A 20,387-nucleotide genomic window follows, 5' to 3' on the forward strand; every position below is an offset into this window, starting at 1 on the left:
TAAATTTTCATTGTTACGCAGATGATACCCAGCTTTATCTATCCATGAAGCCAGAGGACACACACCAATTAGCTAAACTGCAGGATTGTCTTACAGACATAAAGACATGGATGACCTCTAATTTCCTGCTTTTAAACTCAGATAAAACTGAAGTTATTGTACTTGGCCCCACAAATCTTAGAAACATGGTGTCTAACCAGATCCTTACTCTGGATGGCATTACCCTGACCTCTAGTAATACTGTGAGAAATCTTGGAGTCATTTTTGATCAGGATATGTCATTCAATGCGCATATTAAACAAATAGGTAGGACTGCTTTTTTGCATTTGCACAGTATCTCTAAAATTAGAAAGGTCTTGTCTCAGAGTGATGCTGAAAAACTAATTCATGCATTTATTTCCTCTAGGCTGGACTATTGTAATTCATTATTATCAGGTTGTCCTAATAGAGCGCTTCGTTCTCAGACTGCAGGCTTACTTGTAGTTCCTAGGGTTTGTAAGAGTAGAATGGGAGGCAGAGCCTTCAGCTTTCAGGCTCCTTTCCTGTGGAACCAGCTCCCAATTCAGATCAGGGAGACAGACACCCTCTCTACTTTTAAGATTAGGCTTAAAACGTTCCTTTTTGCTAAAGCTTATAGTTAGGGCTGGATCAGGTGACCCTGAACCATCCCTTAGTTATGCTGCTATAGACTTAGACTGCTGGGGGGTTCCCATGATGCACTGAGTGTTTCTTTCTCTTTTTGCTCTGTATGCACCACTCTGCATTTAATCATTAGTGATTGATCTCTGCTCCCCTCCACAGCATGTCTTTTTCCTGGTTCTCTCCCTCAGCCCCAACCAGTCCCAGCAGAAGACTGCCCCTCCCTGAGCCTGGTTCTGCTGGAGGTTTCTTCCTGTTAAAAGGGAGTTTTTCCTTCCCACTGTTGCCAAGTGCTTGCTCACAGGGGGTCATTTTGACCGTTGGGGTTTTTCCGTAATTATTGTATGGCTTTTGCCTTACAATATAAAGCGCCTTGGGGCAACTGTTTGTTGTGATTTGGCGCTATATAAATAAAATTGAAAACTGGGGCAAAGCCTGTTACCACAATATCCCACAGCATCTTTTATAAATAAGCTGAAATTTTTGTTAAAAAAAAAAAAGTTGATGGTGTGACACACCCGGAATTTTTTGTGTTCATAGCAAATCAATCTTGGCTGTTGAACCTGTCGACTCCACAAGTTAAAAGAAACCGCAGCTGTGACGTTAATTATTCTCATCAAGTTTTGGGTTTTGAACTTTTGTCTGCTCTTGCTGTTCATTGTTTTTGTCTATTTGCACTGATTATAAAATCACCATTTATATCAAACTGAAATGAGAAAATCTGTTTTTGATGTGCCCGTGATTGACAAGTACTGCATTATTTACAAATATAAACATAGATACCAATTTTTTTTAAATTCAGTAATCCGGGTAAATTAGCAAAATTTGTATGATTTCAAATCAAAATAACAATAATCAATATAATATAATGCAATACTAAAATACCCTCAGCTGTACGAGCATGAAATCAGTGAACGAGTGTGGAGAAAGAACGTGACCTTTTGACCCATCAGAATAGGTCAAGGTTAGTCATCTTTGAACTTGTCCAAGGTCTGTACCCCAAGAATGCTCCCTGTGAATTTGAAGTCCCTGTCAGTAAGAGGACTGTAGTTATGCTGAGCACAGACAGACGAACGGACGGAGGCAAAGTCTTTCCAATACTGATGGCGCTATTTTTTTTTTGATGGCCTTGGGTAAAAATCAACCATCTTGATACAAACGTTTTACAAATGTTGTACTTTAAGTGAAAACAAATCTGTACCATCTGTGCATTTTGTATTTTGTGTTTTATTTGATATCTCATGACAGGAATTTATATTAACTTTTAAATAAAACCATGAGCAGCTCTACGGTATGGTTGGAAGAGCCTGTAAACCCCCCCCCCCCAATATAATTTACAAATTACATCAATAAGGTCGCCAGACAGGCTCCTCCCCTCTGAAAGAAAAACACACCCCTTCAGTGTAAGTGTTGGCCGCGTTGCGGTCCTCCCCTGTGGTTTGGAGCAGTTGGTTTGGCCCGTAGTAGAAGCTGCCTGCCTGGAATGGACCACTATGGCTCAGAGAGGGAGGAGGCGGGGTGGGCAGGTGGGAGCTGTAAGGCGGAGGCGGTGTGGAGTAAGGGAGGGCGTGGATGTGGTGCATTCTGGGATTTGTAGTAAAGGTTGAACTCAGAGAGGTCACTTGGCCCAGGAATGACGGCTCATTGGTCCACAGCGTGGATGAAGCGGATCTACAATCTGGAGGGTGAAATTCAACAAAAATATCACTTAAATCACAACTCAACGATGCTTATTGCAGTTTTTCATCATCATACTATAATTTGAGCAGCGTTTGTCTGTTTGCTCCCTGACTCCTCCCACATCCTTTGCCTGATTTCTGACAAACTGGCACACATATGAAGGTGGGTGTTAGAACTTCTCAGCCAACATCAAGCGCACCAGCATTTATTCACTGCGGTCAAGGACATTTGGACAAAGGTCAAAATGATCTTTGTCAAGTCTGATTTGCCCCAAACCTGGCACACATATGGAGGTGGAGTCCGGAATGGCTCAGTAAGGTCATATATCAGGTCAATCATTAAAGCCAAGGTCATGTCTGCCTGTCAGTTTGTTGGTCCTTTTTCTGATTTCTACCAAACCTGGTCAGTCGATGAAGGTTGACACAAACAAACTATTTATTTTGGCAAAGCTAAAGGTCAAGGAAGGTCATTTTCAACCAGATTTGGACCAAATATAGGAAATACTTAGGTGTATTCCAGAAGTGCCCTGGCAAGGTCAGCCAGAGATCAGTCATTTGGATGAAGGTCGAGGTCCTTGGGGTAATACGTCACATCGCCATACACCCTACTATTGCCGCCCACACTGTAAAAAAGGAACTGCTATCTCAATGAGAAAAAAATTATACAACAATTTACAGTTTTTTTTAAGTTATTTCAACTTTCATTTGAATCAATGGCACAAGACTTCTTTAATTAAGTTGAAATAACTTCAACAAATCTATGCAAATTGTTACATCACTTTTCTTGTTAAGACAGCGGTTCATTTTTTAGAGTGTAGCCATTGTTTAATTTGACACTCAAGCAACCAGCGTGTCACTTTGTCTGTTGACTGAGCAAAAACTGAAGACAGCGTTAACTGCAGTACTAAAACCATATGACCCCCCCCCCCCCCCCCCGTGGATCTGAGTGATGTCGCTCCCCTCATACCTGACGTTCCTGAACCGCCGCTGATGCTACACAACCTGAACGTCCCTGACTTCACCTCTTTCTTCCTCTGTCCTGAAACAGAGTGATGGAAAAATAAATGAACATTTGAACTGACAGGGGCATCACAAAGTCTTACCTTTTCTGACTGATTTCTTTTGATCCTAAATGTTTCTATGATTTTAAATTTTTGTAAAAAATTTTTTTTTCGCAGAGATACATTGTACGGGAGGAAATAAAGTAGCCTCACAAGAATCAGTGCATATTCTCTGTTTCAAAGCTAGCTTATTAGCACCGCTGTCTGTCTGTCTGATTATCCACAGGATATCTTAATGCTGACAAATTATACTGTATTTGTTGTCTTTCTGATCCCTGATTCTGTTTTTTTTTCTTTCCATTTGAGGTGCGACTACATCCAGAGATGGGTATGGTGTCTGTTTCTGAAACCCTCCTGTCCTGTGCACAAGCAATATTTCCTGTATATGGGTGATTGTTTAACTACGGGCACTATTGGCCTTGTAAATGTAATTTCCACCACACCATTGCCTTACAATATAAAGCGCCTTGGGGCAACTGTTTGTTGTGATTTGGCGCTATATACATGTGCTCTGATGTCACTGTTTATCTCCATAGAAACTACCCAAACAATCTTTCATACAAACTGTTTAAAGGGACATTACAGTGTTGTGGTGGAAATTACGGCAATAGTGTGGGACAACTACATTTTGTTTAAAAAAATCACAACAGTTGTATGACACTGAATACCCCAATTATGTTTTGATTATTTTACTGATATTTTATTCAGAGATATTTTAAAACATCAGAAAAAACATTTTTTTTACCATTCATTTTTATCATTGAAGATCAAAAGTCTGGGTGTGGGACAAGCACAAAACGGCAATATTTGCATATAATGATGCTGAAAAAAGGTGAAAAAGTCATCACAGACTACTAGAACAAATTTCTTAACACACTTTCATTGTAAAGATAACTATAAAAGTGTGACATTTCCCCTTTTTTCTGTTTTTCATACAATATGATCAAAGGACATCATAAGTACCCGTAGTCTAAGAATCACCCATATTCGTTTTGTGAATTGTTTTGCAGTTTGAGTCAGTAGCATGGTCCAAGCAGAGGGTCACCCCTTTGAGTCTGGTCTGCTTGAGGTTTCTTCCTTAAAGGGAGTTTTTCCTTACCACTGTCACCTGTGTGCTTGCTCTGGGGGTTGGTAAGGTTAGACCTTACTTGTGTGAAGCATCTTGAGGCAACTTTGTTGTGATTTGGTGCTATATAAATGAAATAAATTAAATTAATTTGAATTGAAGACAGCTATGACAACTCTGAAGGAGTTACAGGCTTCTGTGGCTGTAATTGGGGAACTCTGCAAAGTGCAAAGTTTATCTGTTACAGCCAGTTGTACAATTTCCAGGAGGGGTAGAACAGACAATGAAATTTCAGCTTCAGTTTACCAGAAGGCATATGAGAGACTTGGACCTAGAAATGATTTGTTTTCATTTTTGAAAATTCTTCTGTCAGTCCATGTTCAAAAATTTGAATACAGATTAAATGTAACTACAGTTTGATATATATATATTAATAATAATACGATCAAAGCATCGCAAAGCTCACTCATGGTACAGAGTGTCTTAAACAGGAAGTGCCAAATTTTTAGTCACAGTGAAACAGGAAATGTCAAATGCTGAACACTTCCTGCCATGGGTGGAGTTAGAGTGGAGGCCAGGGTTTCACTGGACTCCCCTGAAATCTGATTGGACAGGAGATGATTGACATGTCACGGCACCACACGTCTGGTTGAAAGAGCTGCATTTTCAAATTAGTCACATTGACTGCTAGGTTCCTCCTGTCCAGTAGTGAGTGCCGTGTACCACACAGATTTCTAACCCTAATTAGTAGAAGAAGAAAAATGTTTGCTTCAGATTCGAACTGAACATGTCATTTGAACTATGGACTTCCAATCACACCAAACTTATAATGGTGAGTAAACAACAGTATTTTATGCCTGAAATGAGGTCCAGGTTGTTAAAAGCAGCATTTCTCCTTTAGTTCGGGTTGCCTTATATACACGTTTAAGCTAACAGACAGCATTTGGTTCATGCTCTGTTGACTTATTAGTGCAGTAGATAACTTAAACAATCCTTCAAATGATGATACAAGCATCAAATTCAGAACATATACAGCTGGAGCAAAATTAATGGAGCAACTTTAACTGAACTTTAACAAACTGAAACTGACCTTTGTCACCATTCTTGCTGCTTTTACCTCATAACTCCATAACATTCAGTCACAGATTGTCCAAACTATACCTTTTTGGAATCTTTATGATCAGGAAAATAATGTGGTGTAGTTTTCTATATGATTGGAGCATCTTTTAATTTTGACCCCTGAGTAATTATTCAATTGAACCCTACCAGGCTGCCTACTGAAAATTCAAGTGGCCAATGAGTTTTTTCAAAAGACTTCATGTCTATGGATTAACTCAAACTGAAAGCAAATCTCTGCAACTTGATATAAATTAATGAAAAATATAAAACCCAGCTTCCTGATGGAGTGGTGTAGAGAAATATTTTCTTAAAAAGAAGACCTGAAAGTTCAGCTACAATTTGACAGAAAGTACATTTGAGATGAAAGCCTAGATTTGATGTTTTGGTGAAAGAAATTTTGTATTTATTCATAATTGATTTAAATAAAGGTCCAAGACATATTCAGTGACTTGGAAATGTTCATTTTTCCATCCTCTGACTTGTCTGAAGAAAACCGGCAATAAAACTGATTATTATTTACAGGTATTATCAAGTTTTAGAGATTTGCTTTCAGTTTGAGTTTGAGGAAGATAATTCTGGAAATTTTTATTCTTTTTTTGTTGTTGTTGTTGTTGTTTTTTTTGTATTTCTTGTATTTAAAATGGTTTAAACAAATTAAAATGTGTGAAATTCCAAGTGTTGCAATACTTTTGGAGGGCACAGTATCCTAACCTTATGATGAGTGCAAAATGAGTGTGGTATTATTACTGTTTTGTTTAAAACGACACAAACATGTTTAATGAAATTAGGAGAAGAGGACATCAACGCTGGGTGAAGAAACAAACCATTCAATTTTGGTGCAAATCTGTATCAAATCAAATCAATTTTATTTATATAGCACCAAATCACAACAAACAGTTGCCCCAAGGCGCTTTATATTGTAAGGCAAGGCCATACAATAATTACGGAAAAACTCCAACGGTCAAAACGACCCCCTGTGAGCAAGCACTTGGCAACAGTGGGAAGGAAAAACTTCCTTTTAATAGGAAGAAACCTCCAGCAGAACCAGGCTCAGGGAGGGGCAGTCTTCTGCTGGGACTGGTTGGAGCTGAGGGAGAGAACCAGGAAAAAGACATGCTGTGGAGGGGAGCAGAGATCAATCACTAATGATTAAATGCAGAGTGGTGCATACAGAGCAAAAAGAGAAAGAAACACTCAGTGCATCATGGGAACCCCCCAGCAGTCTAAGTCTATAGCAGCATAACTAAGGGATGGTTCAGGGTCACCTAATCCAGCCCTAACTATAAGCTTTAGCAAAAAGGAAAGTTTTAAGCCTAATCTTAAAAGTAGAGAGGGTGTCTGTCTCCCTGATCTGAATTGGGAGCTGGTTCCACAGGAGAGGAGCCTGAAAGCTGAAGGCTCTGCCTCCCATTCTACTCTTACAAACCCTAGGAACTACAAGTAAGCCTGCAGTCTGAGAACGAAGCGCTCTATTGGGATGATATGGTACTATGAGGTCCCTAAGATAAGATGGGACCTGATTATTCAACACCTTATAAGTAAGAAGAATAATTTTAAATTCTATTCTAGAATTAACAGGAAGCCAATGAAGAGAGGCCAATATGATCAAAAATGACTCCAAGATTTCTCACAGTATTACTAGAGGTCAGGGTAATGCCATCCAGAGTAAGGACCTAGCACAGAACCTTGTGGAACTCCATAATTAACCTTAGTCTGTGAAGAAGATTCCCCATTTACATGAACAAATTGTAATCTATTAGATAAATATGATTCAAACCACCGCAGCGCAGTGCTTTTAATACCTATGGCATGCTCTAATTTCTGTAATAAAATTTTATGGTCAACAGTATCAAAAGCAGCACTGAGGTCTAACAGAACAAGCACAGAGATGAGTCCACTGTCTGAGGCCATAAGAAGATCATTTGTAACCTTCACTAATGCTGTTTCTGTACTATGATGAATTCTAAAACCTGACTGAAACTCTTCAAATAGACCATTCCTCTGCAGATGATCAGTTAGCTGTTTTACAACTACCCTTTCAAGAATTTTTGAAAGAAAAGGAAGGTTGGAGATTGGCCTATAATTAGCTAAGATAGCTGGGTCAAGTGTTCGCTTTTTAAGTAATGGTTTAATTACAGCGACCTTAAAAGCCTGTGGTACATAGCCAACTAATAAAGATAGATTGATCATATTTAACATCGAAGCATTAATTAATGGTAGGGCTTCCTTGAGCAGCCTGGTAGGAATGGGGTCTAATAGACATGTTGATGGTTTTGGAGGAAGTAACTAATGAAAATAACTCAGACAGAACAATCGGAGAGAAAGAGTCTAACCAAATACCGGCATCACTGAAAGCAGCCAAAGATAACGATACGTCTTTGGGATGGTTATGAGTAATTTTTTCTCTAATAGTTAAAATTTTATTAGCAAAGATAGTCATGAAGTCATTACTAGTTAAAGTTAAAGGAATACTCGGCTCAATAGAGCTCCGACTCTTTGTCAGCCTGGCTACAGTGCTGAAAAGAAACCTGGGGTTGTTCTTATTTTCTTCAATTAGTGATGAGTAGTAAGATGTCCTAGCTTTACGGAGGGCTTTTTTTTATAGAGCAACAGACTCTTTTTCCAGGCTAAGTGAAGATCTTCTAAATTAGTGAGACGCCATTTCCTCTCCAACTTACGGGTTATCTGCTTTAAGCTGCGAGTTTGTGAGTTATACCACAGAGTCAGGCACTTCTGATTTAAAGCTCTCTTTTTCAGAGGAGCTACAGCTTCCAAAGTTGTCTTCAATGAGGATGTAAAACTATTGACGAGATACTCTATCTCACTTACAGAGTTTAGGTAGCTACTCTGCACTGTGTTGGTATATGGCATTAGAGAACATAAAGAAGGAATCATATCCTTAAACCTACACTCAGCAAAAATATAAACGCAACACTTTTGGTTTTTCTCCCATTTTGTATGAGATGAACTCAAAGATCTAAAACTTTTTCCACATACACAATATCACCATTTCCGTCATATATTGTTCACAAACCAGTGAATGGTGGTCACACCAGATACTGACTGGTATCCCCCCCCCCCCCCCAATAAAACAAAACTGCACCTTTCAGAGTGGCCTTTTATTGTGGGCAGTCTAAGGCACACCTGTGCACTAATCATGGTGTCTAATCAGCATCTTGATATGGCACACCTGTGAGGTGGGATGGATTATCTCAGCAAAGAAGAAGTGCTCACTATCACAGATTTAGACTGGTTTGTGAACAATATTTGAGGGAAATGGTGATACTGTGTATGTGGAAAAAGTTTTAGATCTTTGAGTTCATCTCATACAAAATGGGAGCAAAACCAAAAGTGTTGCGTTTATATTTTTGTTGAGTGTAGTTACAGCCCACTATAATTATCTTATCTGAGCTAAGCACTAAGTCAGACAAAAGGTCTGAAAATTCACAGAGAAACTCACAGTAACGACCAGGTGGACGATAGATAATAACACATAAAACTGGTTTTTGGGACTTCCAATTTGGATGGACAAGACTAAGAGTCAAGCTTTCAAATGAATTAAAGCTCTGTCTGGGTTTTTGATTAATTAATAAGCTGGAATGGAAGATTGCTGCTAATCCTCCGCCTCGGCCCGTGCTACGAGCATTCTGGCAGTTAGTGTGACTCGAGAGTGTTGACTCATTTAAACTAACATATTCATCCTGCTGTAACCAGGTTTCTGTAAGGCAGAATAAATCAATATGGTGATCAATTATTATATCATTTACTAACAGGGACTTAGAAGAGAGAGACCTAATGTTTAATAGACCACATTTAACTGTTTTAGTCTGTGGTGCAGTTGAAGGTGCTATATTATTTTTTCTTTTTGAATTTTTATGCTTAAATAGATTTTTGCTGGTTATTGGTGGTCTGGGAGCAGGAACCGTCTCTACGGGGATGGGGTAATGAGGGGATGGCAGGGGGAGAGAAGCTGCAGAGAGGTGTGTAAGACTACAACTCTGCTTCCTGGTCCCAACCCTGGATAGTCATGGTTTTGAGGAATGAAGAAAATTGGCCAGATTCTAAAAATGAGAGCTGCTCCATCCAAGGTGGGATGGATGCCGTCTCTTCTAACAAGACCAGGTTTTCCCCAGAAGCTTTGCCAATTATCTATGAAGCCCACCTCATTTTTTGGACACCACTCAGACAGCCAGCAATTCAAGGAGAACATGCGGCTAAACATGTCACTCCCGGTCCAATTGGGGAGGGGCCCAGAGAAAACTACAGAGTCCAACATTGTTTTTGCAAAGTTACACACTGATTCAATGTTAATTTTAGTGACCTCCGATTGGCGTAACCGAGTGTCATTACTGCCGACGTGAATTACAATCTTACCAAATTTACGCTTAGCCTTAGCCAACAGTTTCAAATTTCGTTCAATGTTGCCTGCTCTGGCCCCCGGAAGACAATTGACTATGGTTGCTGGTGTCGCTAACTTCACATTTCTCAAAACAGAGTCACCAATAACCAGAGTTTGTTCCTCGGCGGGTGTGTCGCCGAGTGGGGAAAAACGGTTAGAAATGTGAACGGGTTGGCAGTGTACAGGGGGCTTCTGTTTAGGGCTACGCTTCCTCCTCACAGTCACCCAGTCGGCCTGCTTTCCCGGCTGCTCGGGATCTGCTGGAAGGGAACTAACGGCGGCTAAGCTACCTTGGTCCGCACCGACTACAGGGGCCTGGCTAGCTGTAGAATTTTCCACGGTGCGGAGCCGAGTTTCCAATTTGCCCAGCCTGGCCTCCAAAGCTACGAATAAGCTACACTTATTACAAGTACCATTACTGCTAAAGGAGGCTGAGGAATAACTAAATATTTCACACCCAGAGCAGAGAAGTGCGGGAGAGACAGGAGAAGCCGCCATGCTAAACCGGCTAAGAGCTAGTAGCTGCTCTAAGCTAGCGGATTCCTAAAAACACACAAAGTGAATAATGTGTAAATAATTGAGAGGTGATTCAGCAGAGGGAGTGCTTTAGTTAAGGCACGTGAAGATTACACTGTGAAACAAATCGTTATCTAGATCAATCTAACTACGCAGATTAAACAGCTAACAGATACAGCAAAACACCGCTGTGCTTCGGAACAGGAAGTGATACAATACCGCAGTGAGAGCCAACCACCAGTAGAGGCAAGGGATAAAGCCTACCTTTGATCTTTGATTGCCGTTTGCTGATTGCTTTGATCTTGTAATCTGATTAAAAAGAAGATATCTTCCCAATGAGGATCAGGATCAAAGTTCAGGTATCAGGATCAAATGTCAGGAACATGATCAAACAATCAATGTCAAAGATCAGAGATCGTAAACAAAGGTGAGCAATTGGAATCAAAGATTATGATCAATCATGAATGATCAGGATCACAGACTGAAATCAAAGCTCAGCAATCACAATCAGTGATAAAGCTTGAGGATAAGTGATCAGGATCAAAGCTCAGCAATCACAATCAATGATTAAGATCCAAAGTTATCAGTATCAAAGACTGGAGATCAGGAACTAAGCTCGACAATGAGATCAAAGATGATTAATCAGGATCAAAACAAAGGTCAGGAATCAGAATGAAAGATTAATATTAATGATGAATAATCAGGATCAAAGATTGAAGGCAAAGCATATGAAAAACATATGATCAAAAACAAATCAAAGCTTGAAATTAAAGATCAAAGCTCAGCCATCAGAATTAAAGATTGAGATCAAGGATGAGTAATCAGGATCAAAAGTTGAAATCAAAAGATCAAAGAGCAGCAATAGTCAAGTTAAAAGATCGATTTTCAGGTTAAAAGGTCAGCAATTGGGCTTAAAGTTCAACAACAGGGATTTAAGTTCAGTCATCAACATACATCAAAGGTTACAGGCTAAAAGTCCAAGATCATCTTCAGGATTGTAGGTCAGCAATCAAAACAAACTCAAGGTTCTAGATCCTTGGTTGTTATTCTGAGGTGTGCTGTGGTTCAGATGTAGTTATGATCTGGGTCTAGTGGGCAAAAGGTTAAGGAGTATGCAGCTCTCTAAGTGCCATTCTAGTTCAATAATACACTGAGTTTATTAACTCAGTCTGTGTTCACACTACAAATAACAACACATTTAAAAATACCACTGTGCTGTAATAATATCGATAATACCAACAATACTGACGTCGTGGCATTCGTGGTCCGTCCACCGTCACCTTGATGGCTCTGTGCAGGGTGGCAATCTGAGGGGGTGTGGTCAACACATTGATTGACACAGTGAAGCTTTTCCCTAAAAATGAGACACGCTTGATGTTACCAAACAAACTGATTGCTGCATAACTGGACAACATTTGTCTGTCAATTTGTCTGTCTCCAAAAAGTCTTGTTCTCCTCCTCCCAGGTCCTTTGGCCAACTTCTACTTAACGTGATGAGTAGAGCCTCTTAATGGAATTGTTTTGGCAAAAGTCAGGGTAATTGGGGTCAGTGGTCAAATCTTTGACTTTGTGTCTGATGCGCACCCATCTTGGAACAGATGGGGAGGTGAGTTCAGGAATTGTCCAGGTGCGATTAAAAGTTCCAAATGTCATTCAGTATGATCAGTGTCATTAGTGGTCAAAACTGAAGCATTTCTCTCCAGACTTGACACACAGAGAGAATCAGAATCAGAATAACCTTTTTCACCGAGTATCTTGAAAGAATGCAAGGAATTTGACTCCGGTTTGAGCTGTACTGTCTCTGTACAAACATGTAGAAATATACACTAAACACAAAATAATTCACAATAAAAATGTGCAATAAAAAAATGTGTGCAAAGGAGAAGCGGACAAACAGATTGAAGTTGTACATGCAATATATGAATTAGTGAGTTTTTTTTGGCAGGTTAAGTTGTTCATCAGTGTGATGACCCGTGGAAAGAAACTGATCCTGTATCTGGTTGTTCTGACATACAGAGCTCTGTAACGTCAACCAGAGGGGAGGAGTTTAAACAGGGTGTGTCCACGGTGTGAGGGGTCTGCAGAGATGTTACCAGCTCACTTCCTGGTCCTGGACTGCTATAAGTCCGAGATGGAGGGCAGGTTGGCTCCAATGATTTTCTTTCTGCAGACCTGACAGTTTGTTGAAGTCTGTGCCTGTCATGTTTGGAGGCAGAGGGAAACCAAACAGAGATGGAGATGCACAGGACAGACTCGATGATGGGTGTGTAGAAGATGACAAGCAGTTCCTGGGGCAGGTTGAGCTTCCTGACCTGTCTGATGAAGTACATCCTCTACTGTGCCTTCTTCCTGATGGAGTCTATGTGGGAGGTCCACTTGAGATCCTGGGAGATGGTGGATACCAGGAACCAGGGGTAATGGTGGGTTTTTCCTGAAGTCAATTATCATCTCCACAGTCTTGAGCAGGTTCAGCTCCAGGTTATTCTGACCACACCAGAGGACCAACTGTTCCACTTCCGGTCTGTATGCAGCCTCATCATCATCCTGGATGAGTCCAGTGATGGTGGTGTCGCCTGCAGGAGTTTAACAGAGGGGTTCCTTGAGGTGCAGTCATTTATATAGAGGGAGAAGAGCAGTGGGGAGAGCACACACCCCTGAGGGGATTTTCCATGTGCTGGTCATTATGCTCCCCAGCCTCACCTGCTGTGTCCTCAGTCAGGAAGTCATATGTAGGTCTGCTGTGGAATTACAGAGGAAAGGTCAAAGTTCACCAGGTCCTTTTGCTGATTTCTACCAAAGTTTGTATGTTGGTGAAGGCTGACCCCAGAATTTCCCTCAAAAAATTAATTTGGTGATGGTCAAGATCAAGGAATTTTATTTTCAGCCCAATTTGGACTAAATGTAACACACTTGGATGGATTCCAGATGTCTCTGGGCAAAGTAAGTCCGAGGTCAGTCATTTGGGTGAAGGTCAAGGTGACTGCAGGTACTATGACCTAGTTTCCCTAAATGCTGGCAAAATGGCGATGTCAGCTTTCACCAGAATTACAAATATGTGTCAATGAATAATTTAGGTATTTTGGGCAAAGGAATCATTTCCTGTGTTTTCTGTGTTCACACCACCAGGCTGAACGCTGATGGTCTAAATGTCACTCAGCTGTGTAAAAAAAAATTCCATCATTATCCTGTGCAGTTGCTCCACCTACCTCTGCCACTGCGACCCACGAAGCGGAGGTCATTGAAGTGGGCGTAGCCCTGCTTCATAGTTGCTGTGGCATTGCGTAGCTCAGCGCTGCTGTTATCGTCATTCCCAGCCATCACTGTGACAACCACACCATCCGGCACATCGTTGCCAACGGCGACTACCTGGAAGAGCAGCAGTGTCAATCAAGCTCAGTTCCAGCTTGATCCATCATTAGCCCCTCCCACTGCACTGTGATAGGTGAGAAACACCTTTCGGCACAGATTCATTGTGCACGTTGCTCGTATAGTAATACCAGCATCTACTGGACATTGCCTAAGGTCCATCCTGTTAAGGCTAAAATTTTATTTTGTCAAAAGTTACAAATATACATAAGGTGTTTGTGTGTTTTTATTTGGTGGACGCTCACAGTGAAGGTCCTCGGCAGGGTCTTGTTACACCTCCAGTGTTGGGGCAAGCTGCTGCAGAGAAAGTTTGGGCTGTCAGTCTGTACCAGACCTCTGGGTAGCGCTGTGCTGAGCTGATGAGATGACTTCACTTCCTGGGTGTCAAAATGGCAGTACGCGGCTGGTTGTGTTGGCCGCCGCTTTACAGCAGAATCTGAGAACGATTCAGACAGTAAAGTTTATTTTTTTCTATTACAGCAAGAAGCACAATTTCTTTCTTTACAAAGATACTTGTACACTTTCTACATGCATATTGATTTTGTTGCACTATTTCATCATGCATATTGATTTTGTTGCATTGCTTTAATTCTAATTTCCTGCTTTTAAACTCAGATAAAACTGAAGTTATTGTACTTGGCCCCACAAATCTTAGAAACATGGTGTCTACCAGATCCTTACTCTGGATGGCATTACCCTGACCTCTAGTAATACTGTGAGAAATCTTGGAGTCATTTTTGATCAGGATATGTCATTCAATGCGCATATTAAACAAATATGTAGGACTGCTTTTTTGCATTTGCGCAATATCTCTAAAATTAGAAAGGTCTTGTCTCAGAGTGATGCTGAAAAACTAATTCATGCATTTATTTCCTCTAGGCTGGACTATTGTAATTCATTATTATCAGGTTGTCCTAAAAGTTCCCTGAAAAGCCTTCAGTTAATTCAAAATGCTGCAGCTAGAGTACTGACGGGGACTAGAAGGAGAGAGCATATTTCACCCATATTGGCCTCTCTTCATTGGCTTCCTGTTAATTCTAGAATAGAATTTAAAATTCTTCTTCTTACTTATAAGGTTTTGAATAATCAGGTCCCATCTTTTCTTAGGGACCTCATAGTACCATATCACCCCAACAGAGTGCTTCGCTCTCAGACTGCAGGCTTACTTGTAGTTCCTAGAGTTTGTAAGAGTAGAATGGGAGGCAGAGCCTTCAGCTTTCAGGCTCCTCTCCTGTGGAACCAGCTCCCAATTCAGATCAGGGAGACAGACACCCTCTCTACTTTTAAGATTAGGCTTAAAACTTTCCTTTTTCTAAAGCTTATAGTTAGGGCTGGATCAGGTGACCCTGAACCATCCCTTAGTTATGCTGCTATAGACTTAGACTGCTGGGGGGTTCCCATGATGCACTGAGTGTTTCTTTCTCTTTTTGCTCTGTATGCACCACTCTGCATTTAATCATTAGTGATTGATCTCTGCTCCCCTCCACAGCATGTCTTTTTCCTGGCTCTCTCTCTCAGCCCCAACCAGTCCCAGCAGAAGACTGCCCCTCCCTGAGCCTGGTCCTGCTGGAGGTTTCTTCCTGTTAAAAGGGAGTTTTTCCTTCCCACTGTCGCCAATTGCTTGCTCACAGGGGGTCGTTTTGACCATTGGGGTTTTTCCGTAATTATTGTATGGCTTTGCCTTACAATATAAAGCGCCTTGGGGCAACTGTTTGTTGTGATTTGGCGCTATATAAATAAAATTGATTTGATTTGATTTTATCATGCGTATTGATTTTGTTGCACTCTTTCTACATGCGTTTTGATTTTGTTGCACTCTATCATGTTATGTGTCGGACGCGGGCGGAGAACTGACCAGCGTTTGACGTAGGACCCAGCATAAAGGAAACAGAGCACAGTTTAAAGGATAACAGAATTTAATGACATAACAGTGAGTGCTTAATTGATAACAAATAAGTGCGCGGTCTGGCGAGGTGGAATAACGGTGCGCTCCCAGCAGCACAAATGGTCCGGAGCCAGAACAGTTCGGACCCAAGGACCCCGCCGACACCCCCCAGGTGGCCGCGACCAACCGAGTCTGTGAAAGAAGAAACCATCATGTGAGTCCACCACTCCACACACAGAGAGACCACTCAAAGGTGTACATAAACAGCAAACACTTCCTGGCTTAATCACCAATCAGCTTCCCACCCTGCAGGCATGGAACACCCAGTTCAATTCTCCACTGCAGTGGAAGCTGATTAAACGACTAACATAACAGCTCAATATAATAAGGTGTGAGGGACACCACATTTACTGACTGTACTCATGTTAGTCACAGAACCTAAAGTACCTCAGGAAGTGTGCTGACGAGCGTGAGACCTCACCCCCTCCTCTTTCACAGACCATGGCATCAAACCTGGTACGGTCTCTGCGTCCATGATGATGAGATGGTTCTCTAAACGTCGATCTCACCCGTCTGGTCACAAGGTCGAGTCTCTGGCAAATACACACTGTGTACTCCAGCCTTAAATGCAACCATGCCCCAATCCATATAGATGCACCACAGCTGTGAGTCCTGACGAGCTGCACATGACCAGCCTCAGCTGATCAGGGTGAGGTCCTAATAACTCAGCCACACAGCCACTCAGTCCTGAACGCATGCCACCTGGAAGGAAAAACAGAAGACAGAAAACAGAAGACAGAAACAAAAGCCAGCCAGGCACCCCAGCCACACAACACATCATACATATTGATTTTATTGCATTCTTTTGTCATGCATGTTGATTTTGTTGCACACATTCATCATGTATATTGATTTTGTTGCATCCTACAACAGTGGCAGATCACTTGGCTTCAGTTGTTTTGCATTGATTACATTTTCAAGTAATCGTACCAATAGACAAATGAGCATCTTGCTAAAACATAAATAAGCAACCAATAATAATAATAATACTGATGATAATTACTATTACCTCTACTAATTGTTTACCTTTACAGGAACAAAGTCATCATATTTTACTCGATAGGCTGGAGAATTTTGGGATTACTGGAACTGCCCTTGCATGGTTGACGTCATACCTGTCCAGTCATTCTTACTGTGTATTGTGTAATGACACTTCCTCTGATCGTAGGGACAGGAAGTTTGGGGTTCCGCAGGGATCCGTTTTAGGCCCCCTGCTTTTTTCCCTTTATGTAGCACCCCTTGGGAATATACTGCGGCGCTTTGGGATTCCCTTTCATTGCTATGCTGATGACACTCAATTGTACATGCCAATAACTGCTGGTAATCTCATAAACATAAAATCTTTGGAAGATTGCCTTGCATCAGTAAGAAGTTGGATGTCTAGTAACTTCCTACTTTTAAATTCTGATAAGACTGAAGTTCATCAATTTGATCAGCTAGCGTGTAGCTTAGGTTCGTGTGTTATACATCATACAGATAAAGTGAGGAACCTTGGAGTAATTTTTGATCCTACAGTGTCCTTTGACCTCCACATTAGAGACATTACGAGGACTGCTTTCTTCCATTTGCAAAATATAGCAAAGATTCATCCCATCCTGTCTATGGCTGATACTGAGACTTTGATTCATGCATTTGTCTCTTCTAGATTGGACTATCATAATGCTCTATTTCCTGGTTTACTGCAGTCCAGGATTAGGGGTCTTCAACTGGTTCAAAATGCTGCTGCCAGACTTTTGACACAAAGCAGAAAGTTTGACCACATTACGCCCGTTTTGGCGTCCCTGCACTGGCTTCCAGTCACTGCAAGATCAGATTTTAAAGTACTGTCATTAGTTTATAAAATTGTTCATGGATTTGCACCTCCCTATCTGGTAAGGCCCTATGTACCAGCTCGGGCCCTGCGTTCTCAGGGTGCAGGACTTCTATGTTTTCCCAGGGTGAAAAGTCTGCTGATCACAGAGCTTTCTCCTACCGTGCCCCAGCTCTGTGGATCGATCTCCCGGCACACATTTGGCAGTCAGATACTGTGGAAACTTTTAAGTCACTTTAAAGACTCATTTGTTTTCCTTGTTTTATCATTAGTGTTATGATGTGTTTTTATTCTTGTATTCTTTTATGGTTGTCTTTTTATTGTTTTCAATTTTTAATTTAGTTTTTTCTGTTTTTATTATGTTGTGTGAATTGACTTGAGACAATCTCATCGTGAATTGACGCTATATAAATTAATAAATTTGAATTTTGAAAGTTTACTCCTGAGCAAATAACAAAATTAAGGACCAAAACTGAAAACCAAATTGCCCAAAATCATTATCTGTAATTAATCATGGCAGATGTCTCATTAATCAATGTGTGTAATTAATTGAATGATTACATTTTAAAAAATTATCCATAATATTTGTTTACATTTATTGGAAAAATTCAGGATCTTTACAAAAAAAAAAAAATCCACATCAATATGCAACTTGATAAATAAATGAATTATATGTAATTATTTATTACCCGAGGCCAAAATATGGCCATCAGGTTTTGCAAAGACTTTGTCTGTCTGTCTGTGTTCAGCATAAATCCAGTCCTATTACTGCCAGAGTCCTCAAATTCACAGGGAACATTCTTGGGACACAGACCTTGGACAAGTTCAAAGATGGATAACCTTGACCTGTATTAGAGGTCAAAAGGTCACATCCTGTTTCTGGTTTTTATGCTCATACGGCCGAGGCATTTTAGCATTACGTTATATTTTTTATTTTACAGAGTTTTCTGTGCAAGCTGTGCTTGTAGGATGATGTCATCAAATCACACTGAAAATCAAAGAGGAGCTGCAGCGTTTGTTGATGGAATCAGAGCTACGTCACCTGATAAAGATGAGATTTGTTACAAGATGGTGGAAAATTTATCTCCTCAAACACAGACGGTGATCTTACAGCTACATAATAGAGTCTTGGAAACTGGGACACTTCCATTAGAATGGAAACACTCTGTTGTTGTCCCAATGGGAAAACCAAGAAAAGATAAATGTGAAGCTACTAGTTATAGACCAGTTCCACTGACATCTAACTTATGCAAAATAATGGAGTGCATGGTCACTGATAGGCTAACCTACATAGCAGCAATTCGAGGGTTACTCAGTCCTAATCAGAATGACTTTCGCAAAGGGGGGATGACCATGGATCCTGTGCTGTGCTTGGAGGATTTTATTAGGAAAGCTCAAGCTAATAAGGAGCTGGTAGGAGCAGGCTTTTTTGATATTCAAAAGGCCTATGATATGTTTGGCAGGATAGTCTCCTTATCGAGTTTGAAGCCAAAGGAATAGGTGGGACAATGTTTAACTGGATTGTGGATTTTTTTGAAGAACAGAACCACTGAAGTAAGAGTTGGAGTAGCCCACTCGATTTAGCCAATCGACAATGAAGTTCCACAAGGGAGTGTGTGCGATCCCTTACTGTTTAACATCATGATTAATGATATTTTCTCAGAGGTAGATATTAGTCTTGGAAGATCTTTGTATGCAGATGATGGTGCATTGTGGATTAAGGGTCAAAATGCTGCATTTATTGGGAAAAAGCTTCAGACGGCTGTCAAGACAGTGGAGAGATGGGGCGATCAGACGGGTTTCTGTTTATCTGTGGATCAAACACAGGCCATATGTTTCTCCAAAAAGTGTAATAATCCACCAAATTCCAATTAATCTTTATGGGCAGTCCATTAAGCAAATCAAACGTGGGGTTTTTGGACTGGATGGATTGTAAATTGACCTTTGGATGACATCCAGAGAGTTGTCACAAGATTTAAAAAGGCAGTAAATATAATGAGATGTCTGTCAGGAAGTAGCTGGAAGTCTCTGAAGCAAAACTATACTGCCATAAGAAGATCGACCTTAGATTATACAGATCAGCCACAAATAATCTACAAACTCTTGATGTCATACAAGCTCAAGCCCTCTGTGTATGTTGTGGAGCTTTCAAAACGTCATTAATCCCAACCCTTCAGGCAGAGGTCGGAGAATTACCTTTAACCTTGAGGCCTTTCCAATTATCTATGGAGTAATGGACAAATTTACAGGGTCACAAACAAACACATCCTACCAAATCAGGTTTAAACCCATATTGGGAACATGGTAAAATTACGTCTAATAGTTAGTGGTTGGGTAGGAAGTAGTCATGCCAGGAAACTAGGCTTGTCTAAGTTAATGCGTAGTTGTGAATGTGTATACCATTGTCTGTTATTCCCTGTTGGTTTTGAGATGGAGAAACTTTTAAAGGAAAGTAATGAGTACGGTGGGATGGACGGTCTCTAGTTCAGCGATACCTTGAAATATACAGATACAATTCAAATGTTTACAGGTGGATCTAAAGATCCAGTCACAGGAAAGACAGGAGCAGTGGTTTATATTCCCCAATTCCATAAGCCAATCATAAAAAGACAGTCAGATCATTTAGCTGTCTTTTCTGTGGAACTGATAGTGATTTTGCTGCACTGTGGTTGGTAGAGGAGGTGAAGTTTAGTCACTATGTCATCTGCTCAGATTCTAACCCGGTCTCACGGCAGTTCATGGCGGCACTATGAAAAGTACATTAATCTATGGGTTTGTGATGGGGGC

General features: G+C 40.8%; 1 protein-coding gene across 1 annotated transcript; it reads right to left on the reverse strand.

Annotated features, from left to right (window-relative positions):
* Positions 1-1,985: 1,985 nt before the first annotated feature.
* On the reverse strand, positions 1,986-20,340 carry runx2a (RUNX family transcription factor 2a). Its single transcript, XM_034185425.1, has 6 exons — positions 20,331-20,340; positions 14,091-14,281; positions 13,686-13,845; positions 11,729-11,833; positions 3,286-3,357; positions 1,986-2,317 (listed from the first exon to the last, which is right to left on the reverse strand). The coding sequence occupies exons 1-6, from the start codon at positions 20,338-20,340 to the stop codon at positions 1,986-1,988; spliced, it is 870 nt and encodes a 289-aa protein (XP_034041316.1).
* Positions 20,341-20,387: the final 47 nt, after the last annotated feature.

The sequence above is a fragment of the Thalassophryne amazonica genome, chromosome 13, assembly GCF_902500255.1.
Source record: "Thalassophryne amazonica chromosome 13, fThaAma1.1, whole genome shotgun sequence".
In the NCBI taxonomy this organism is placed as follows: Eukaryota; Metazoa; Chordata; class Actinopteri; order Batrachoidiformes; family Batrachoididae; genus Thalassophryne; species Thalassophryne amazonica.

What these genes read in the sequence shown, in the direction of transcription:
- runx2a (XM_034185425.1), bottom strand. An exon ending in CGTGGGTCGCAGTGGCAGAG is followed by an intron (nt 11,834 to 13,685) that starts GTAGGTGGAGCA and finishes TCTCATTTTTAG; the next exon opens with GGAAAAGCTTCACTGTGTCA. An exon ending in CGGACCACGAATGCCACGAC is followed by an intron (nt 3,358 to 11,728) that starts GTCAGTATTGTT and finishes ACTCTGTTTCAG; the next exon opens with GACAGAGGAAGAAAGAGGTG.